General features: G+C 50.8%; 1 protein-coding gene across 4 annotated transcripts in view; it reads right to left on the bottom strand.

The window, feature by feature from the left end:
* LOC144120803 (uncharacterized) overlaps positions 1 to 16762 on the bottom strand; it is a 270149-nt gene that overhangs the window by 98332 nt on the left and 155055 nt on the right. For 2 of the 4 annotated variants that reach the window (XM_077653509.1, XM_077653510.1), the window contains exon 3: positions 14995 to 15068. The exons of the other annotated variants lie outside the window; for them this stretch is intronic. In XM_077653509.1, the coding sequence (XP_077509635.1) occupies positions 14995 to 15021 (27 nt within the window). In that variant the 5' untranslated portion in view covers positions 15022 to 15068. The remainder of the gene's footprint in view (positions 1 to 14994; positions 15069 to 16762) is intronic. 4 annotated transcript variants of the gene reach the window in all.

The following is a 16762-nucleotide window of genomic DNA, read 5'->3' as shown; positions in this document are numbered from 1 at the left end:
TTCCCCGACGCGGGGCCTGTTTGTGCCGCCTCTCTTCGTGCCGCGACAGCGACGGGTGACAACACCGCGACATAACGAAAGTAGGTCAGCCGCGGGGACAGCGGCAACAAGAGTCGATAACTGGGGCTTGGGCCCTTTGTTCTTCCCGGAGGAAAAAAAGACGCCGGCAGCGCCAACAGGGACGAGGACAACACGCCGCAGTAACGAGCAACGCTAAACGAGAACTCCGGGAGGAAAACGTAGGCTGCAACAGCGCACGACGCGCTTCGGAACGTAACGAGGAAAGGCAAGGAGAGGTTACGCCGAAGATAGACAGGGAAATAAAATAGACGCAATGAAAGATCAAAGCCGATGGGCTGATGGCGGGGATGCTGGGCGAGAGTAAGAAGACGAGAGAAAGCGAAAACGAGCTATAGGGAAGAACGGCACAACAACGAGAACGATCCCTGCAACGCACAAGGGCAAGATGGAAACGAGTTAAGCACAAGTGCGAGAGACGGCAAGGGGGATAAAGGGAGGATGAGGAGAAGGCAGCAAGCAACGATAGAGAAAGAGACAATACAGAAGAAGGAGAGAGGGGGGGGGGGGAAGCAGAGAACGGGTGTCACACGGGGAGATTGTTGCCGCACAGAGCCTCCGCGTGCAGCATCGGCATGCACTGCTCCTCGGAGCTTCCCTTTTGTGTTTACTTCGCTTTTTCATCGGGACGCTATCGATTCTGGCGGTGGCGGCAGTGGCGCGGGACGGAAGCGGCAGGCAGGCAGGCAGGCTGGCTCACGTGAACAAACACACGCACGCATACTATAGGCGCAGGGAGGAGCGAGGTGCTGGCCCGAGGTGAATAACGAGGGCACCGATGGGTTCTGCGCCGCCGCCACAGCCTACGCGGCTATTTCGGGCCCCTCGCGCGCAGCCTCCGCCGCCGCCACGTGCGAGGGAGGGTTCGACATCGGCCGGTCCATGTGTGGAGGAAAAGGCGGCTGTCAATCCGGCGCGCTCCGCTGTGCCGTACGCGCCGCGGTTCGAGCGCGATGCTGGAGGGCCGTTGTCCGCTGGCTGGCCGAGAGGGAGGGAGGAAAGAGGGTGGGGGGAGGAAGAGGGACCCCTGCCGGCACGGGTGAATGCACGATTGCGCGAGGATGGAGGCCCGAGCTCAGTTTCAAACTTTGTGCGTAGGACATCCACCTTCGTAAACAGGCGCTAAGGACAACTCCGGAGATGGCAAGTTTATGGCCTCAGTAAAAATCGATTGTACGATTCTTTCCGGCCATGTTGGCGTCTGTTTGCCAGCCTAAGACGCCCTTGTTAATCCGACAGCGTTAAATGCGTCATAAAAAAATTGTCTCCGGAAGAAAATGACGTCACCATACCGGATAATTCCCATTGGCCGGAGGAAAGTGACGTGATCTGAGCGGGTAATTACCACTGGTTCGACTGAACTGACGACACTTCCGGTAAGGCATCGACAGCTTCCAATGCTGTCGCACTGATAGCACATTAGATAATTAGGTGTTCGTCTAAATTTTTATGAGAAAATGCAATTAAGAAATGACACACTTCTTTTTCCGGCACTCGATTCAAACTCCTGACGTCACTACCGAAAATAACCACGTGACCAGAGTTTTCAAGTGAATCGTTGTGTGTCGTACCTAACCTCACGAATCCGCAACAAGAAAAAAAAAGTGTTTTAACGTCGCTGAACTTTGCGAAAACGGTCGATGCTGGCGACGCCAGTATTTCATGTTTTTTTACCTTTTCTAGCTTTTCAAAAGCTCGGTTTTCGGTTGCAGTAAAATCCCTTTGTGATTAGCACGTGATATCTTACCGGTACTAACCTAAGGAGCAGAAGCGTGGAGGCTAACGAAAAGGGTTCAGCTTAAGTTGAGGACAACGCAGCGAGCCATGGACAGAAAAATGATAGGCGTAACGTTAAGAGACCAAAAGCGGGCAGAGTGGGTGAGGGAACAAACGCGTGTTAATGACGTCCTAGTCGAAATCAAGAGGAAGAAATGGGCTCGGGCAGGGCATGTACTGCGAAGGCAAGATAACCGCTGGTCCTTAAGGGTAACGGAGTGGATTCCAAGAGAAGGCAAGCGTAGCAGGGGTCGACACAAAGTTAGGTGGGCGGATGAGATTCAGAAGTTTGCGGGGATACGGTGACCGCAGCTGGCAGAGCACAGCGTTAATTGGAGAGATATGGCAGAGACATGTGCCCTGCAGTGGGCGGAATCACGCTGATGATGAATGAATGAATCGGTATGTACCAACTCCAGTAATTACTCACAGTCCCTCAAACAATTTATCTTTCGTAACGTTCTCATGGAACCAGAAAAGTGACTTCACTGAAGGTTTGGTTCGGTTTATGGGTGTTTAACGTCCCAAAGCGACTCAGGCAATGAGAGACGCCGTAGTGAAGGGCTCCGGAAATTTCGACCACCTGGGGTTTTTTAACGTGCACTGACATCGCACAGTACACGGGCCTCTAGAATTTCGCCTACATCGAAATTCGACCGCCGCGGCCGGGATCGAACCCGCCTTCACTGAAGGGTTCATGAGAAAGCTGCAGAGTAAATTAAGAGCAAACTGCTGGGGTTTCGGGCGTGGAACGCAGACTCGTGAAGGACAGAGGGTCCACAAGAGTGGCCGGACAGGCTCGGAACAGCGAGCGCCGGGTCTTGCTTCGTGCGTAATCGTTGTTGCGCTTGTGTTTCAGTACACGAGACAGTGTTGTGAACGGAGCGCAGTACAAGTGCCTCATGGCCATTGAGGGTTTTATTTGCCTCCACCGGTTACGGACTCCGGTTCTAAATGTCTGGGAGTAAAATCCGGGCAAATGCCACGGAATAAAGGGATAAACGTTCGGGAGTTTTCTCACCCCTTGCATCACGTTACGGGCGCCTACTCAATCAACGCCTCTCGAAGTTAAACGGGCCCTCTCGTTTCAAATACTTTTTCCTCTTCCAGCGAAAGGCGGCACCAGAAAAGAGACCGCGGCTTTATAAAGCATGCTAAAAGCGACGATCCTGCAGCACCTCACCCTACACTCTAAACAATAATACCCCTGTATGGGAGTAATAATAGAGTAACGGGGGAGGGGGCGGCGGTCGTCTAAAAAAATGAGAGAAAAAAATAAAACGTCAGCCGTGTTTTTCCTGTTTCCGTAAAAAGACACGATCGCCCTGGCCGCCGCACTAATCTGGTCGGCAGATGTTCGGTGAGCCGACGAGGACGCGGACGCGAGAAACGCGTTAAACAAGAAAAAAAATAATACAAGGGCCCGCAGCGGAAGAAAGGAGGAGGGCGAAGGGGGAGAGAGGAGCAGCACGTTTCCGCCTGGAATTCGAAACGAATGCACGAGGGCAAAAGAAGCTAAACACAGTTTGTGTGAGACGCCGAGGCGGATAGAAGAAGGCTGGATGCAGCACGTCTGGGCAATTGAAGGCGAAGTTGGTCGGAGAAAGAGGGCATTCATTGGATGGTACGAAGAATGGATCGCTGAAGAGAGTGCGAAAGTGAGAAAGTCTATACTGCATTACACCGGGACGAACGCGAGTACAGCGAGGGGCATATGTAAAGCGCGAACGAGCTGTGGCGTGCAGTGATAGCATCGTGGAGATAAATTTCAAAGAATGAATGCAGCATTCCAGGGTGAAAAAAAAAAGAGATTGAAAAGTTTTTAGTCGCCTCCCCTGAGCGTGTTCTGAGGGGTGTTTTGCATTGAAAGAAAAAAAAATCAACGGGGACGGTAACAATCTCTCCGAGCTTTCATCGCGTATAACAGAATTCCAAGCGCCGCCGAATATATAATTTAAGCCGTCCGAAAGCACGAAGCAAACAAGCTTGAACAGCTGGAAGACCTGAAGCTATACGCGAAGTCCCAGAGCGATCAATAATAGCCCGTACCCATCGCACTACTTTGCGTGCGCGCAGCTCGTCGGAGCTACATCATCATTATGCATGCTGCGCAGGTACCGAACAGCATTGCCTTTCAATCACGGCGCTGGGGGAATCGCTAGCCGAGTTGAATATTTTCGCCATCGATCGCGAACTGCAGACGTCGCAAGCAGCTGGAAATATTTCAGCGGTACTGCATGCCTGTGATAAAACTTTCGCAGTGTGCGTGAGCGTGCGTGCGTGCGCCACGTTCCCTCCTGAAGATTTTGTAGCGTGAGCTACACTGCCCGAGGTTGAGCAGTTTCGCGTGGCTCCTGGAGAGCCGTGCTGCGCATGCGCGAGGAGCAGTGACGTCACACGGCGCACAGCTGGCGCGCCTCGCCGGTCTACGCATTCCAGAGTGACGTGATAGCCGCGGCAGACGCAGTGGCGTCGGCGCGTGCCCAGCTGTGCGCCTCTATTGCGCAGTAGCCATGTCTGACGCTGCGCCGGAGCCGCGTGATAGCGTCTCTCATTTTGTGCGCATGCGCAGAGGTATCAGTGGGGGCATACATATAGCAAGGCGTTTGCCAGTATGGTATAGCCATGAAGAAGAAGAGCGAAATCGCTGCTCACGCTACATATATCCTGGCATAGCCGAGCTAAGCCACAGCTAAATTTTTTTTTTGAAAATTACGTCGCGGCCGAATGTAAGGAACTTTTAGAAACATATTAATGCAAAAGCATATTATATGTCCATTAGCATAAAATCCAGCGCCCGTCGCCGTCCATAGCACGAAATTCCTCAGTGACGTCACCATGCTCTCGCATGACGTCAGCAGTAGACCATAAGATAGTGACGTCTACAGCAAAGGAAAACAAATAAAATTTCTTCCAAAGGTGCGGAGAATTAAACCGAATTGAGGACCTTCAGATTGCGAGGCGAGCACGAAACCCATTCCGCGTTACTTTTCTTTCTTTATTGTTTCGCGTGGCTTGTTACCTAATATATGTAAAGGTAATAAAGGAAGACAACAGCATAGAAGACAAAAAAAGAGAGCGCGGGTCAATAACTCCATCGACAAGGTGATTACCTAGAAGCACCTCTCCTCCTCCCACTAACCCTTCCCGACTAAACATACTACTAGTGCACGTTAAAAAAAAATGTCAGGTGGTCGGAGTTAATCCCGAGCTCTCCACTGCGGTTTCCCTCTCTCATAGTTCATGTTGTTTTGGAATGTTAACATACATATGCCGCATACCACCATGTACACCCACAGGATAACCATTACGAAATTCAGAATTCAGCATGTATTCGGGCGCCAATCACAAGAAGCACGAGCTTCTATCCTTGCTCCGTGTCATGCACATGGAAAGGAGAAAAAGAAACACTTTCACCCCGAGGTACAATTATTTCCTAAATAGCTACCCTTTTCCCGGCGACCCTGTTGTTTTCGAATGACTTCCACAACATGCCTAAACAAGGGTAATCTCCTCCCTAGCCATCAGACATGAGAAAGAGGCGTACAGGACGTAACTTTGTCAGCGTAAATTAAATGTCTCTAATGACGATGCAGGTGGGGCACGACATTCTCCGGATTGTGAAAGCTGTGTCAAGCGCTGCAGCAACACTGGTTTTCATGACTGATTCGTTAACGAAGAATAAAGCTGACTGATTTATTTATTTCCCACTCTGCAACAGCCCGCAAGGGCTTAACAGTATTGTAAACAAATTAATCGATCGATTGATTGATTTATTGATTGATTGATTGATTGATTGACTGATTGATTTCTGAGAACCTTAAAACTGGCACCGCACAACTAAAATGTAAATACTATTGCTTCAGAGACATTTTTTAACCTCGCACGACAGGAACTAGTGCACATCTTGAGAAGCAGCGGCAGGCAGGGCTCTGGCCCAGAGATCAAATTTTCCGCAAGTCAGAGCCTGCCGCCGCAAGTACATTTGGCGCCCTGAGCTGCACACACCTAGGATGCCTCGATGCACGCCCGCTGCGAGTCTCATTTGGACCCAAGATAGTAAATTTATTTTTGGAAATATGGCGGTAGCATTCCGGCACGTGTCGGCCCGGTATTGCACTGCCTCCGGGATCGGCCCGGGATATACTAGCGCGCGCGCGCGTCTTTCCTAATATTTCCTCTCCTATCTTTCGACTCCCCGACTTTCAGCACGTGGCAGCGGTTGTGGCTCAGCTCGAGCCAGTGGGCAGGTGGTGGTAGTGGTTTTATTAAAAATAATAGTAAAAAGGAAGGAAAAGATTTTTGCTAGCCCCGGCATATGCCATCGATACTGAAGCACCTGAGCTGGGGCAGCGGAAATAAAGGACAGCAGGCAGAATGGAGAAATGAAATGAAAGAGGTGAGGGGACAGGAATAGAGGACAGGGGGAGAAGTAATATGTACAAACTATTTACACAATAAGAAATGTGTCCAGGTTGTGCGCGTGGTTAGTTCATTTTAGAGGAATTAAATCACACACGCGCACAGCACTGTGATGGTTACAACTGGAGTGAGGCGTCCAGCTATTAATCGTTCGAGGTAGAACTCGCGGAGCATTCGGTCACTGCGTGTAACTACCTGACGGAGAACAGACGGGACGTCAAGCCCGTGTGTTCGAGGAATGCACAGAGGCTCACCAAAGTTCGCTCACGAGTGCGCGCACTGCCCTGCGGCCACAATAGCGTCTTGATGGAGTCTGGTAGTATGCCCTGCGCCCTATAGGCCGCGAGCATATCGCGACGAGCATCGGCGAACCCGTGCACTTTCCTTTTCATTCTTCCAGACAGCTATAGCAGCAGCAGCTCGGAGAGCGGGCGCGGATCGAGGCACCCTACACACACCCGTCAAAATACTACCCCAAACGCTCCGAGAAAGAGCCAAAAAAACTCAGCGCAACCCCGTCCTTTATTTCCTCTTTAGAATAGGGACAAATCAGACGTCCGGAACACCCTCCATCGCTCTTATCTCCAACCAGACACGCTGGGGTGGGCACGGGGGCACGAAGTTGCTTTTTTGTGCGGCGAGCCTTAAGAGACGAGGCTACTGAATCGCCCCAGCACGCTTGCAAACGACGGTCGATATACAGCGCGGTAGCCGCATCATCGCCGACACGAAGCCGTATCATAGCGCCCAAGTTCCCAACTCAGAAACCAAAGCCTAACCACCGAGTCAGCGGACGAGAACTAGACGTCACATTGCGCCGAGCCCGGAACCAGTGCCGGCGGTGAGACCGCGACGCGAAAAAGAAAAACAAAAGGTTAGAAAGGCACGACATTCGCGCGTTGAATGAACAAGAAAACGTACTGAAAAACTTTAGGCTTTCTCTCTCCCAGGAGTCTGGAGGAGGCGTCTGCTTCGAGCGCGATAAACGACGACGCTTGTTCAGCCAGCCTCGTCATCACCCCCCCCCCCTCCCACTTCTACGCTTTCCACTGTCACTGTGGGTCGACACAGGGGCGGACCCGCGAATAGACTGAAGGAGAGAGGACGACAGAGAAGGGAAAGAAAGGCGGAGAGCAAGAATGGGGAGGAAAGAGAGAAAGGGCACGACGAGAGAACGAGAAGGCAGCGGACGCCAAGGGGAACGTGGAAAAGGGAAGGATCGGGTAAGAAATAAGAAAAGGGTAATAAAACTGGGGTGGGGAGAAGAAAGGGTTCATAGATTATTGTGACTAGGGTCTATGGGTCTCCCCCCCCCCCCTTGCCCTTCTGGAGATGAGCGCGGGACAAAACGGGGGGGGGGGGGCGATCCCAGCTGCGTCGATGCCGAAAAGGCATCCCGCACGTCGCCTGTCCCCTTAATTGGCTGCCTCCGGGCACCCGGACCATTCATGCCTGGCAATTCCCACATTACTTCTCCCGACAGAGCGGAAGGAAGGAGGAGGAGGAGGAGGAGGGGGAGGAAAAAGGCGCGCGCGATTATTGACCGAGCATGCTCGGCAATGTACAGACTAGTATGCTGAACGAAGCGTCCGCCAGAGCACGCGGGAAGAACGACGCTGATCGAACGATCACGTATCGGCACTCAACGAGGCGTCAAGAAATTCCCGCAATTGCCGCCCAACTTCGGACGGGCAACTTTTGTGCCACAGATGAAGCCCGAACGCTCGCTGGCTGTGCGTTTTGTAGTTTCTTTCGTTTAAACTGCTCGAACTTGGATTACACGATGCGATGCTAAAATCTGTGCAAGCAGTATTGGTTTGCACGATTCAGTTCTACAATGGTCACCTACCCGTTGCACCGTTGATTTGCATTTCGCCGTCGCTTTTTCGTTCGAGTGCTGCGTGAGGTTCTCGTGGGTGGAGGCGTCTTGTGGGTGGGCAGGTGGGAGGGTGCTGGGCAGGACCTTCTGGGGGGTAGAGGTTGGTGGTCGATGGTGGGTGAAGCTTCTGGATAGTGAAGGTGGCTTGTTTGATAGTGGGTGGAGGATTCTGGAGGATGGAGAGTAAAAGTGTAGAGGCACTGCGACTCTAGGTAGGTATGGGCGGCGGCGCCTCCTGGTGGGTGGCGACGGCATCACACAACAGACGGGCAAGATTTTTGTCATAGTGAAGGTAGTAACCCCAACGCATTGAAGTATAAGCCATCGAACTTCGCTACCTTTTCTCTTACTTCTCGACGTACGAAATATCTTTTGATAATCATGAGTGAGATAGATACTAATAACCCACGCATGCATTACGTTTGAAGAGAGAGAGAGAAGTTGCTGCCAGGACGAAAGAAAAGGAAAGTGCACAGGCCTGCTCACTGGCTCAAGCCGAGCCACAATCGCTACCACGTGCAGATAGTAGGAGAGTTGAAAGATGGGATAGAAAGACAGGATAGTAAAGACGCGCTAAAGACAAGGCCGATCCCGGAGGTAGTGCAATACCGGGCCAACCGATGGCGGGAGTGAAGCATCTTTCAAACTTTCCGCCACACTTCCCAAAATAAGCCCAATTGGACCCGTAACGGATACTATACGGGGTCCTATTACGTTTGAAAAACGAATCACTAAGGGCATATCAGTGCGCGCTACAAAGGGGATGTGTTCAGTGCAACTTACAGTGCAAATATAATCTTAACGTGGCCCCCTTCGGGTTCCTTTCTTATTTTCGCACACTGCTCTGAAAGTATCGTGTAGGAAACTAAACTAACTTCTGGAGTCAACAAAATTCAAGATAATGGTCGTACGACAAAGTGCGCTCTCCAAGACAAGTACCCCCTACCACTGACCCAAACTATCTTTACTGAGTCTAAACCTAACTAGCACGAGACGCTATCAACCGAAGTGTATGTGCGCACCTGAGGGTACCAGCACGAAGGATATCCTGTAGATTACTTTGATTTTACAGGGGGTTTTTTTCGTTGCTATTTTTTTTTTCTCTGCTAGCGCCGCCCAAACAGCGGCATTCGCGTCGAACGACAGAATGAGCTGCAAGCGTCGTTTTGTTCGTACCCCCCCCCCCCCCCCACCTCCAGAGCAACCGCGACTTAAAGGCTCGCAGCGCTATATAGGCCGTAAAGAACAAGAGGCTTGCCACCGTGGAGTTAGGGGGGTTAAGGAGTGCCGCAGTTTCAGCGCTGGAGCCGAGAGAGCCCCACGGGATCATCAGGAAGCAGAGTTTTTTTATCATTATTATTATTTCCACCAGCGAGCGCGCACTCAACGGCCGCCTGAGCCTGGGATCGCTGCCAAGTGGTTTTAAGGCCCGACAGAGACGGCGGCGACCCTGCTCCTGATCTCGAGTTCTCTTCTATTCTCAGTCCTTACGTACGAGCAGTGGCCCGTACAGACAGCAGCATGCCAGGGCACGAAGTGCCCCCACCGCCGCCAGCCAGCCAGTCCTGGTGGCATTGTTTCGTCGGTGAACTTGGGCGAGTTAAGTGCGGCGACAGCGGGCAGGCGGGGTGCGGGCGCGCGCCGTTGATGCCTCGAGAGTGCCGTAAACTTTGGGCGCCATACACTTGCCGAGAAAAGCCTCGCGCTCAAGTCCTCGTCAGACAAACGCCGGAGGAGACGTTTAACCCTGTTAGTGCAGGGGAGGGGTGGGGGGGGGGGGGGGGGGGGGGGCGGCTCGTTCCTTCTATCTGCGCCCTTTCTCTGAGTTCTTCTTTCTTCGGCCATCCAGCCGCCTTTTCTAAACGCAGTTGACGGCGAATGATTCGGCCGGTTGGAAGTCTCGCAGAGACGACGAAGGCGAGCGGATGTGGCCAATAAAGCGCAATCTCCGAATCACGGATTGCACTTTCTCCGTTCGTCGTCCGTCGCCGCTCCCTTCTTGCGTGCAGTGTTGTTGTCTGGGGGAATCCCCCCCACCCACTACTGGGTATACGACGACGTACGGCGGAGATGCGGCTCGAGTTTATGCGGCGACGCGATTCGTCGTTGCGTGTGGTTGTGCAGTCGTATACGAAGAGGTTGCCACGTGTCGGTGCAGGATTTTTTTGTTCAACCTGAATGAAGCGTGCGATACGCTACCAGTAAACAGATAAGGCGAGGGGTTTGCGCGTGTAGCGTATGCAGTGATGCGGGCCGAGGGATCGGAAAGGTTTTGTCATTAGGGGGAGGCAGCGCCGGTTGATCACTGAGGTATACTGCAGGAGACTGTACTGGACCACTACCACGTACAGTAGGCAGGCGGTACGACAACGAAAAATGTAGTAATTTCCTGAAGTGACCGAAAAAGTGATAGTGCACAGGGCTGGGCGTAGTAGCCCTACGGCCACCCGCGTCACAGATATCCACGTGTGTAAACTGCATACCATGGCGATTTTGGTCGCCAGATGCTGCTTTTAACGCGACATCATTAAGGCTCCCGGCCGTTTTGCAGAATATCCAGCCTCAGCGTCGGCGTTGTGAGGGAAAAATCCCCGGAGAACCAACCTAGGTGGACGACATAGATCACGTGACCTTGTGGCGTCATCTCAATCTGCTCACCGGATTGTGAACAAACTGTACATCGTAGCAGGGGACAGTTAAATTAACGATTGGCCCAGAGCAACCTGGGCCGCACAAGACCTACCGCTGGAAAGAGCTGCCATCGCAGGGCAATGACGCATCGCTTAGCCGCTGCACCACTGCGCCAGGAGTGGTATGAGGACTCCCCTGCAATTCTTTTTGTGTTCCCAGAGCCACTAAAACGAAGGGGGTTTTTTTTTTTGTTTTACTCTGGGCACTAACTGTAGCTGCAAGCTACCGAGATATTCACGCAACGCAAGAAGAGAAAAGCACGCAAAACAATTTAGGTTCCTGCATAATGGCTACAAACACAATATGTTCAACTGTCGAATGATAACATATCGATATAAGTTTAACAACGCAATGATCAATGTGGCCGGCGGAAGCGAGCGTTAAGCCACCCAAATCACCAGACGTCCTAAGGACAAAGATGACTTGTGCGCATCGGCTGCAAGGATTAAGCACCAAGAATTAATTCCTCCGTAGTTACAGGAGCACAAGGCGTACACTTGGGGACGCATGTTTATGCACATTCACGCAGGTGAACAATCACAGGTGAAATGACTCGCCTCATAATAAGAACTCACAGTGCGATTACCACAGTGTACCGCGATATTAAGGAACGGCCGTTTGCGGTGATGACTATAATGCTGTTAATTCATAATTATTTGCTTTCTTCTCTGGTAGAGTGCACGTGACGTCGCTATGCTGTCGTTACGATGTCACTGTATTCAGACGACTCAGAGTGGTCCGTTGCATTGACGTCATGCGTGACGTCACACGAATGTTGACCAATGACCGTGGCGCGGCGCACCTGGCTTTACCACCCCCTCTCCTTTTTTCCTCGCACTCCTTCGTGTTACGCCAACCCCACTGTCGCACAACCTGAAACGCGCCCTCAGCAGCTGACAGTCAGTCACCCTCACACAGATTTCTAATGCAATCGCTGAGCAGGGCTTCGCCGAAGTCAACAAGTCTGCTGACTGGTGCTCTGAAAACAAAAACACAAAAAAAAAACAACGAAGCCAGTAATGCGTGCTTTTGCTCCAACTGCCAGTCTGAGTTTCTGCATATACCTAGACAAAAGCATCGGATATTAGGATATGTCCGAAATACAACAGTTCTCAAGGAGTAAAATAAAGAAACGTTCAGGAATACGAGATACGAGAAGATATGCGAATGAAATTGGCTCCCAAGAACCCGAATCTTCTCCCACCGGACACAAAAATTCGGCGTCTCGCGAGTTAACCCACCTCTCCACTCGATGAGAAATTTATATGCCAGAAAAGGCTGCACCGACGAAGCTTACAGTAATGCATGAGCCCGCCAATAACCCCTTCCTTCTGAGGCGATATATTTTTAACGGCTTCTTTTATACCCTCCTGGAATTAGGTTAAGTAAACATTGCCTCACAATATCGGTTGGGCATGCAGACCTGTCCAGGACGTCTGAAGTGCCAAGCTTACAAAACAAAATTCTAAAATAACGCTGCTGGCAATAATAAAAAAGTTTTATGTCTGGCATAGATAGAGATTTCTGATAGCATGCAGCCTGCTTCAAGCTCGGCATGCACTTTTCAGTTAGTCGGAAACCATGAATACACCACCACCATCCGTGTTTCGTTCAAACCTCGCTACGCCTCCCCCCCTTCCCCATCCGTCCTTCAAGAAGAAAAAAAAAGTCCGCTAGAATCATCGGTGCCTCGACATCCCCCGTACGACCGTAAATCTACAACGAAATCAACCCAAGTTTTTTTTCGCTAGAAACCCAGCTGCAAGAAAACAAACCATTGCCCGTCGCTCTTTCCGTCAGGCACGGAAGTAGTGAAGTCAGTTGCGTCTGGGCTATATAGACTCGAACACAATTTATGATCGCGGAAGGCGCAGGGAAGCATAAATATAAAAAATCGACAAAAAATTGACGAAAAATCGACAAAAAATAACAGGAGCAATGGTAACAAAAATGCCACGAATCCAAGTTTCGAGACCCACTGCCAAGGGTCCGATCGGAGGAGTTGAGTGTGTTGGAGTTACAGAGGAGAAGAGGGGAAGGAGGATAGAGAGAAAGGGGGGGGGGGGCACTCTGCGGTCGAAAAAGCGTATCTGCAGATCGATACTGCACTCAGGGCAAAAGAGCGCTGTCGCGTCACAAGAACGCATCACATCCTTTTTGCCCTTCCTCGTCGCTTTTGAAGGCACCCTTGTGCTCCGAGAGAGCGTTTAAGGGCGCCGCGAGAGACGTCTCGCGAGCATCACAAGATGATGAAGAAACAAAGAAGAGAAAAAAAACACGAGATAAGGGGCAACGTGAATATAGCTCTGGAAATAAGGGCGGGATTGCGCTTCTTTCGATTCACGTTTGCCATTGTTTTTATTATTATTTCGTGAAAGAAGGGGCAAAAAGGAACTGGCCAACCGTTTCGGGCTCAAGCTCGCCTACTACACGGACCATGGGATGCGCTCTCGGATGTCGAAACGGCCCGCTGTGGACGGTCGACAACGGCAACGAGTCGGGTCGAGGGATAACGCCATTACTTTCCTTTTTTTTTTTCATTCGGAAAGAAATAAGCTGGCAACAGTGCTCTGAAGACTCTTAGCTGCGTTAGTGCCCTTTGAAGGCGGTGAATTCAAAGTTCGCCCCAACCATAAGCTGGAAAGCGCTCAGACTTGAACCAGAGCTCTTACTCCCATTAACCTCTATCCATAGATGAAACAAACTCAGATGAACGGTGACAATAATCGTACACATTATGGCGATCATTTACGTCCACAAATATGCAATAAATGTCGTGCAAAAATTGTTTATGCGGTTTAACGTCCCAAAGCGACTCAGGCTATGACAGACGCCGCAGTGGAGGGCTGCGGAAATTTCTACCACCTGATGTTCTCTGACGTGCACTGACATCGCACAGTACACGGGCCTCTAGGATTTCGCCTCCATCGAAATTCAACCACAACGGCCGGGATCGAACCCGCGTCTTTCGGGCCAGCAGCCGAGCGCCACAACCGCTGAGCCACCGCGGCGGCGACGTGTAAAGAGTTGAAAAAGATGATGCTTTATACCTTTGCGGTCATCTTTCACGTTTTAAAAGTTCACTTGATCAAAATAAATCATCCTATGTGCACGTATGTGTGTCCTGCCGTTCCTTCTCTCTCTCTCTTTCTCTCTCTACTGACTCACTTGTGAACGGCATGCGTTTGTACTCCAAATAACAAAACTGGTTATCCCTTATCCCTTCCCTTACGGCGCGGTTCAGGTGTCCAACGATATATGAGACAGATACTACGCCATTTCCTTTCCCTCCAAAAACCAATTATTATTATAATGTTTGCTCCTGTTTATAGCGAGCTTTTTATTAGCTGAGCAGCGTCCTGGCCAACGAACAACAAATACCTGACCGCATGTAACCACTACTAGCGCACTGAAGTACCAGTCCCGTCTTCATTAGTTTCGCCTAGGATTGATTGAACACGGCCATAAATTTGTGATAATGTCGCGCCGTACAAGGGGCCGTTACCAACCATTTATCCCTAGGAGGAATGAAAACGTCTTCCAGGACTGACTGTATACCTCTGTGAACCGCCAAGACATTCCCATGATGCAACTAACATTGCGAAAACATAAGCTCGAACAAGCCCGCATTCGTGTTTCGGAGTTATGTCGTCAGTCGTTTGACACGTAGCTAAGCGGCGAAAGGAAGGGGGGGGGGGGGGGGTAAATGTTCCACCCAGCAGCCCCCCCCCCCCCCCCTCCAACTTCCTACTTCCTGAGGGCTACCCCTGAAGGGACAAAAAATCCTGGCTACATGTCTGCTGTCAGTTATCACTCTGTACCACACCCTGCTGTATTGCATCCGGGTTTTGCATGTAAAATGAATAAATAAAAAAAATTTAACCGCTTGCAAATCTTTTCACAGGAGCTGTACGTACCCGATTTGGAGAGATCACAGGGCCACTTATTTTCTCATACAGAAGAACACACGTTTTCGTCAGAAGGTTTTTTAAGTACCATAGCTTTGGCAAGTGCCAGGAAGTGATTTCCGCACCAGCCTTAACTTTTCACGGAAGGCGATCATCTGTGAGCTCCTTTTTTTTTATATACGGGATACTGATGAGTACAGGCAGGAGGAAACGCGAAAGAAAAGGCAGAAACTGTGTAACCTTTGAGATGGTGATCGCGGCAGCCATAAAACACAGATGGCAGCCGTGGGAAGATCACAAGTAGTGGCGGCACTCTGCGAGGGAGAACAGAACAGAGTTAGCCGTTGAAGTATATTGCACTGTGAGCACTCACATAGAACGCTGCACTGAGATTATGAAGATGATTTTGAATATAAATGGTGATATGGCATCGCATGCCAAAGAGCACCATGGCGCGAGGTGTTCTTGCTCAAGCCATTATGAAGGAACACAGAGCAAAAGAACGGGTACTGTTCTTTTGCGCTGTGTTCCTTCATAATGTTCACTCACCAACTCGCCCAGCAACGTACCTTAATGCAGTTGGTCAACACAAGGCGAGGACAAAACCCCTCCTTTCTTTTCAAGTTTTCCACAGCAAAGAAGCCGAGTACAAGGCCAGAGGAAAGCTTGTACCCATTGTATCACCAGTGGGCACCTGGCGGCACTGGGCATCCAACCCCGCACCTCTCGCATAAGTGATATATCGTGCCCTGTTTCACGCACTCTGCCCGGCTTTGCCGTTATTTCAATCGGCTCCTTCGAATGAAGCCTTGTCCTCCATGGCAAAGTGAGTACGAGTCGCATTCCTAATGAGTTCGCTCGTGCGTGTATTACTTTGGGGAGGGGTGTCGTGAAAAGTGAGCTCTTTTTCAGCCTTGTTCCTTTGTCCTTTTGTTGTTGCGATCATTAAATTTCACACCCGTATTCACGACGTTAGAGTAGACCATAAACGTGCCTATCTACCCCTAAACTGCCTATGTTAGGGTCTGTAACAGTAAGCGTTGAAGAGCTGATTGAAATTCCTTATACTATTCTCTTTCTTTTCCACGCTTCACCTAAATTATTACGTGGTTCTGAATACAAAAAAAAAATAGTTTAGGGAAGCGACAAGACAGTGCACGGCAATATGCAAACAACCAAACGCGCTCACGCTTTGAAAACAGTCAAAATAAAATAAGAAGCGACCAGATCCAGTGCGCACGTATACCTGCATGTCATCGCACACCACACCCTGAATGCACACGAAAACCGGAGCAAACGGGCGGCTTCTACACATTCCTGCACATTCAAAGGCATCCGGGGCCCCGCATAGAACGAAAAGGGGCGTCTCCGTGGCGGTCTTGTGCAAACTACCCACGATCCAAGCAAAGTCCGCCCGGGTTCAGCCACCGCAGTAAACGGGGAGAACGGTGACACCCAGCGACAGTGATGAATGCACGCGAGAAACTCCGGGGCTGGGCCTCTGTCCCGCGATGTTTAACTTCCTGCCGCTGGTTCTCTCCGCCCGCTCGACGCAAGGGGAGATTGGTGTCGGTTTGGGAGAGAACAGTGCGGAATTATTCAGAGCTGCCACTCGCACAGATGAGAGCGTACGACAGCCCACAAATGTGGGCCCGTGGCAGCTAGGGAAGCGCAAAACTCTTTATTGAATAAATTGTTTTTCATCATCATTATCACGACAAATGCTTCAAGTCCCGCGCTCGGTGGTTAGCGGTAGTCGCGACGCTCTGGAGGCATTGTACCCGACAGGTGAAAACAGCCACCGTCGCCAGTTTGCGTCTAATTCTTCAGCTGAGACACAATCAGAAAGTGACGCTCTGCAGGGAGGCATGCAGTGTCACGAAACCTGCCTTTACCGCGAGGCTGTTATACCCCTGTCACACGGGCACTTGTAAGGCCTTAGAAATTAAGGTCCTTTGCCCCAAAGGCGCGTGACGCGCATCTACACGGCAAAGCGTCGAGACCTTTG

The sequence above is a fragment of the Amblyomma americanum genome, chromosome 2, assembly GCF_052857255.1.
Source record: "Amblyomma americanum isolate KBUSLIRL-KWMA chromosome 2, ASM5285725v1, whole genome shotgun sequence".
Taxonomy (NCBI): Eukaryota; Metazoa; Arthropoda; class Arachnida; order Ixodida; family Ixodidae; genus Amblyomma; species Amblyomma americanum.
This window is presented reverse-complemented; position numbering and strand designations above follow the sequence as displayed.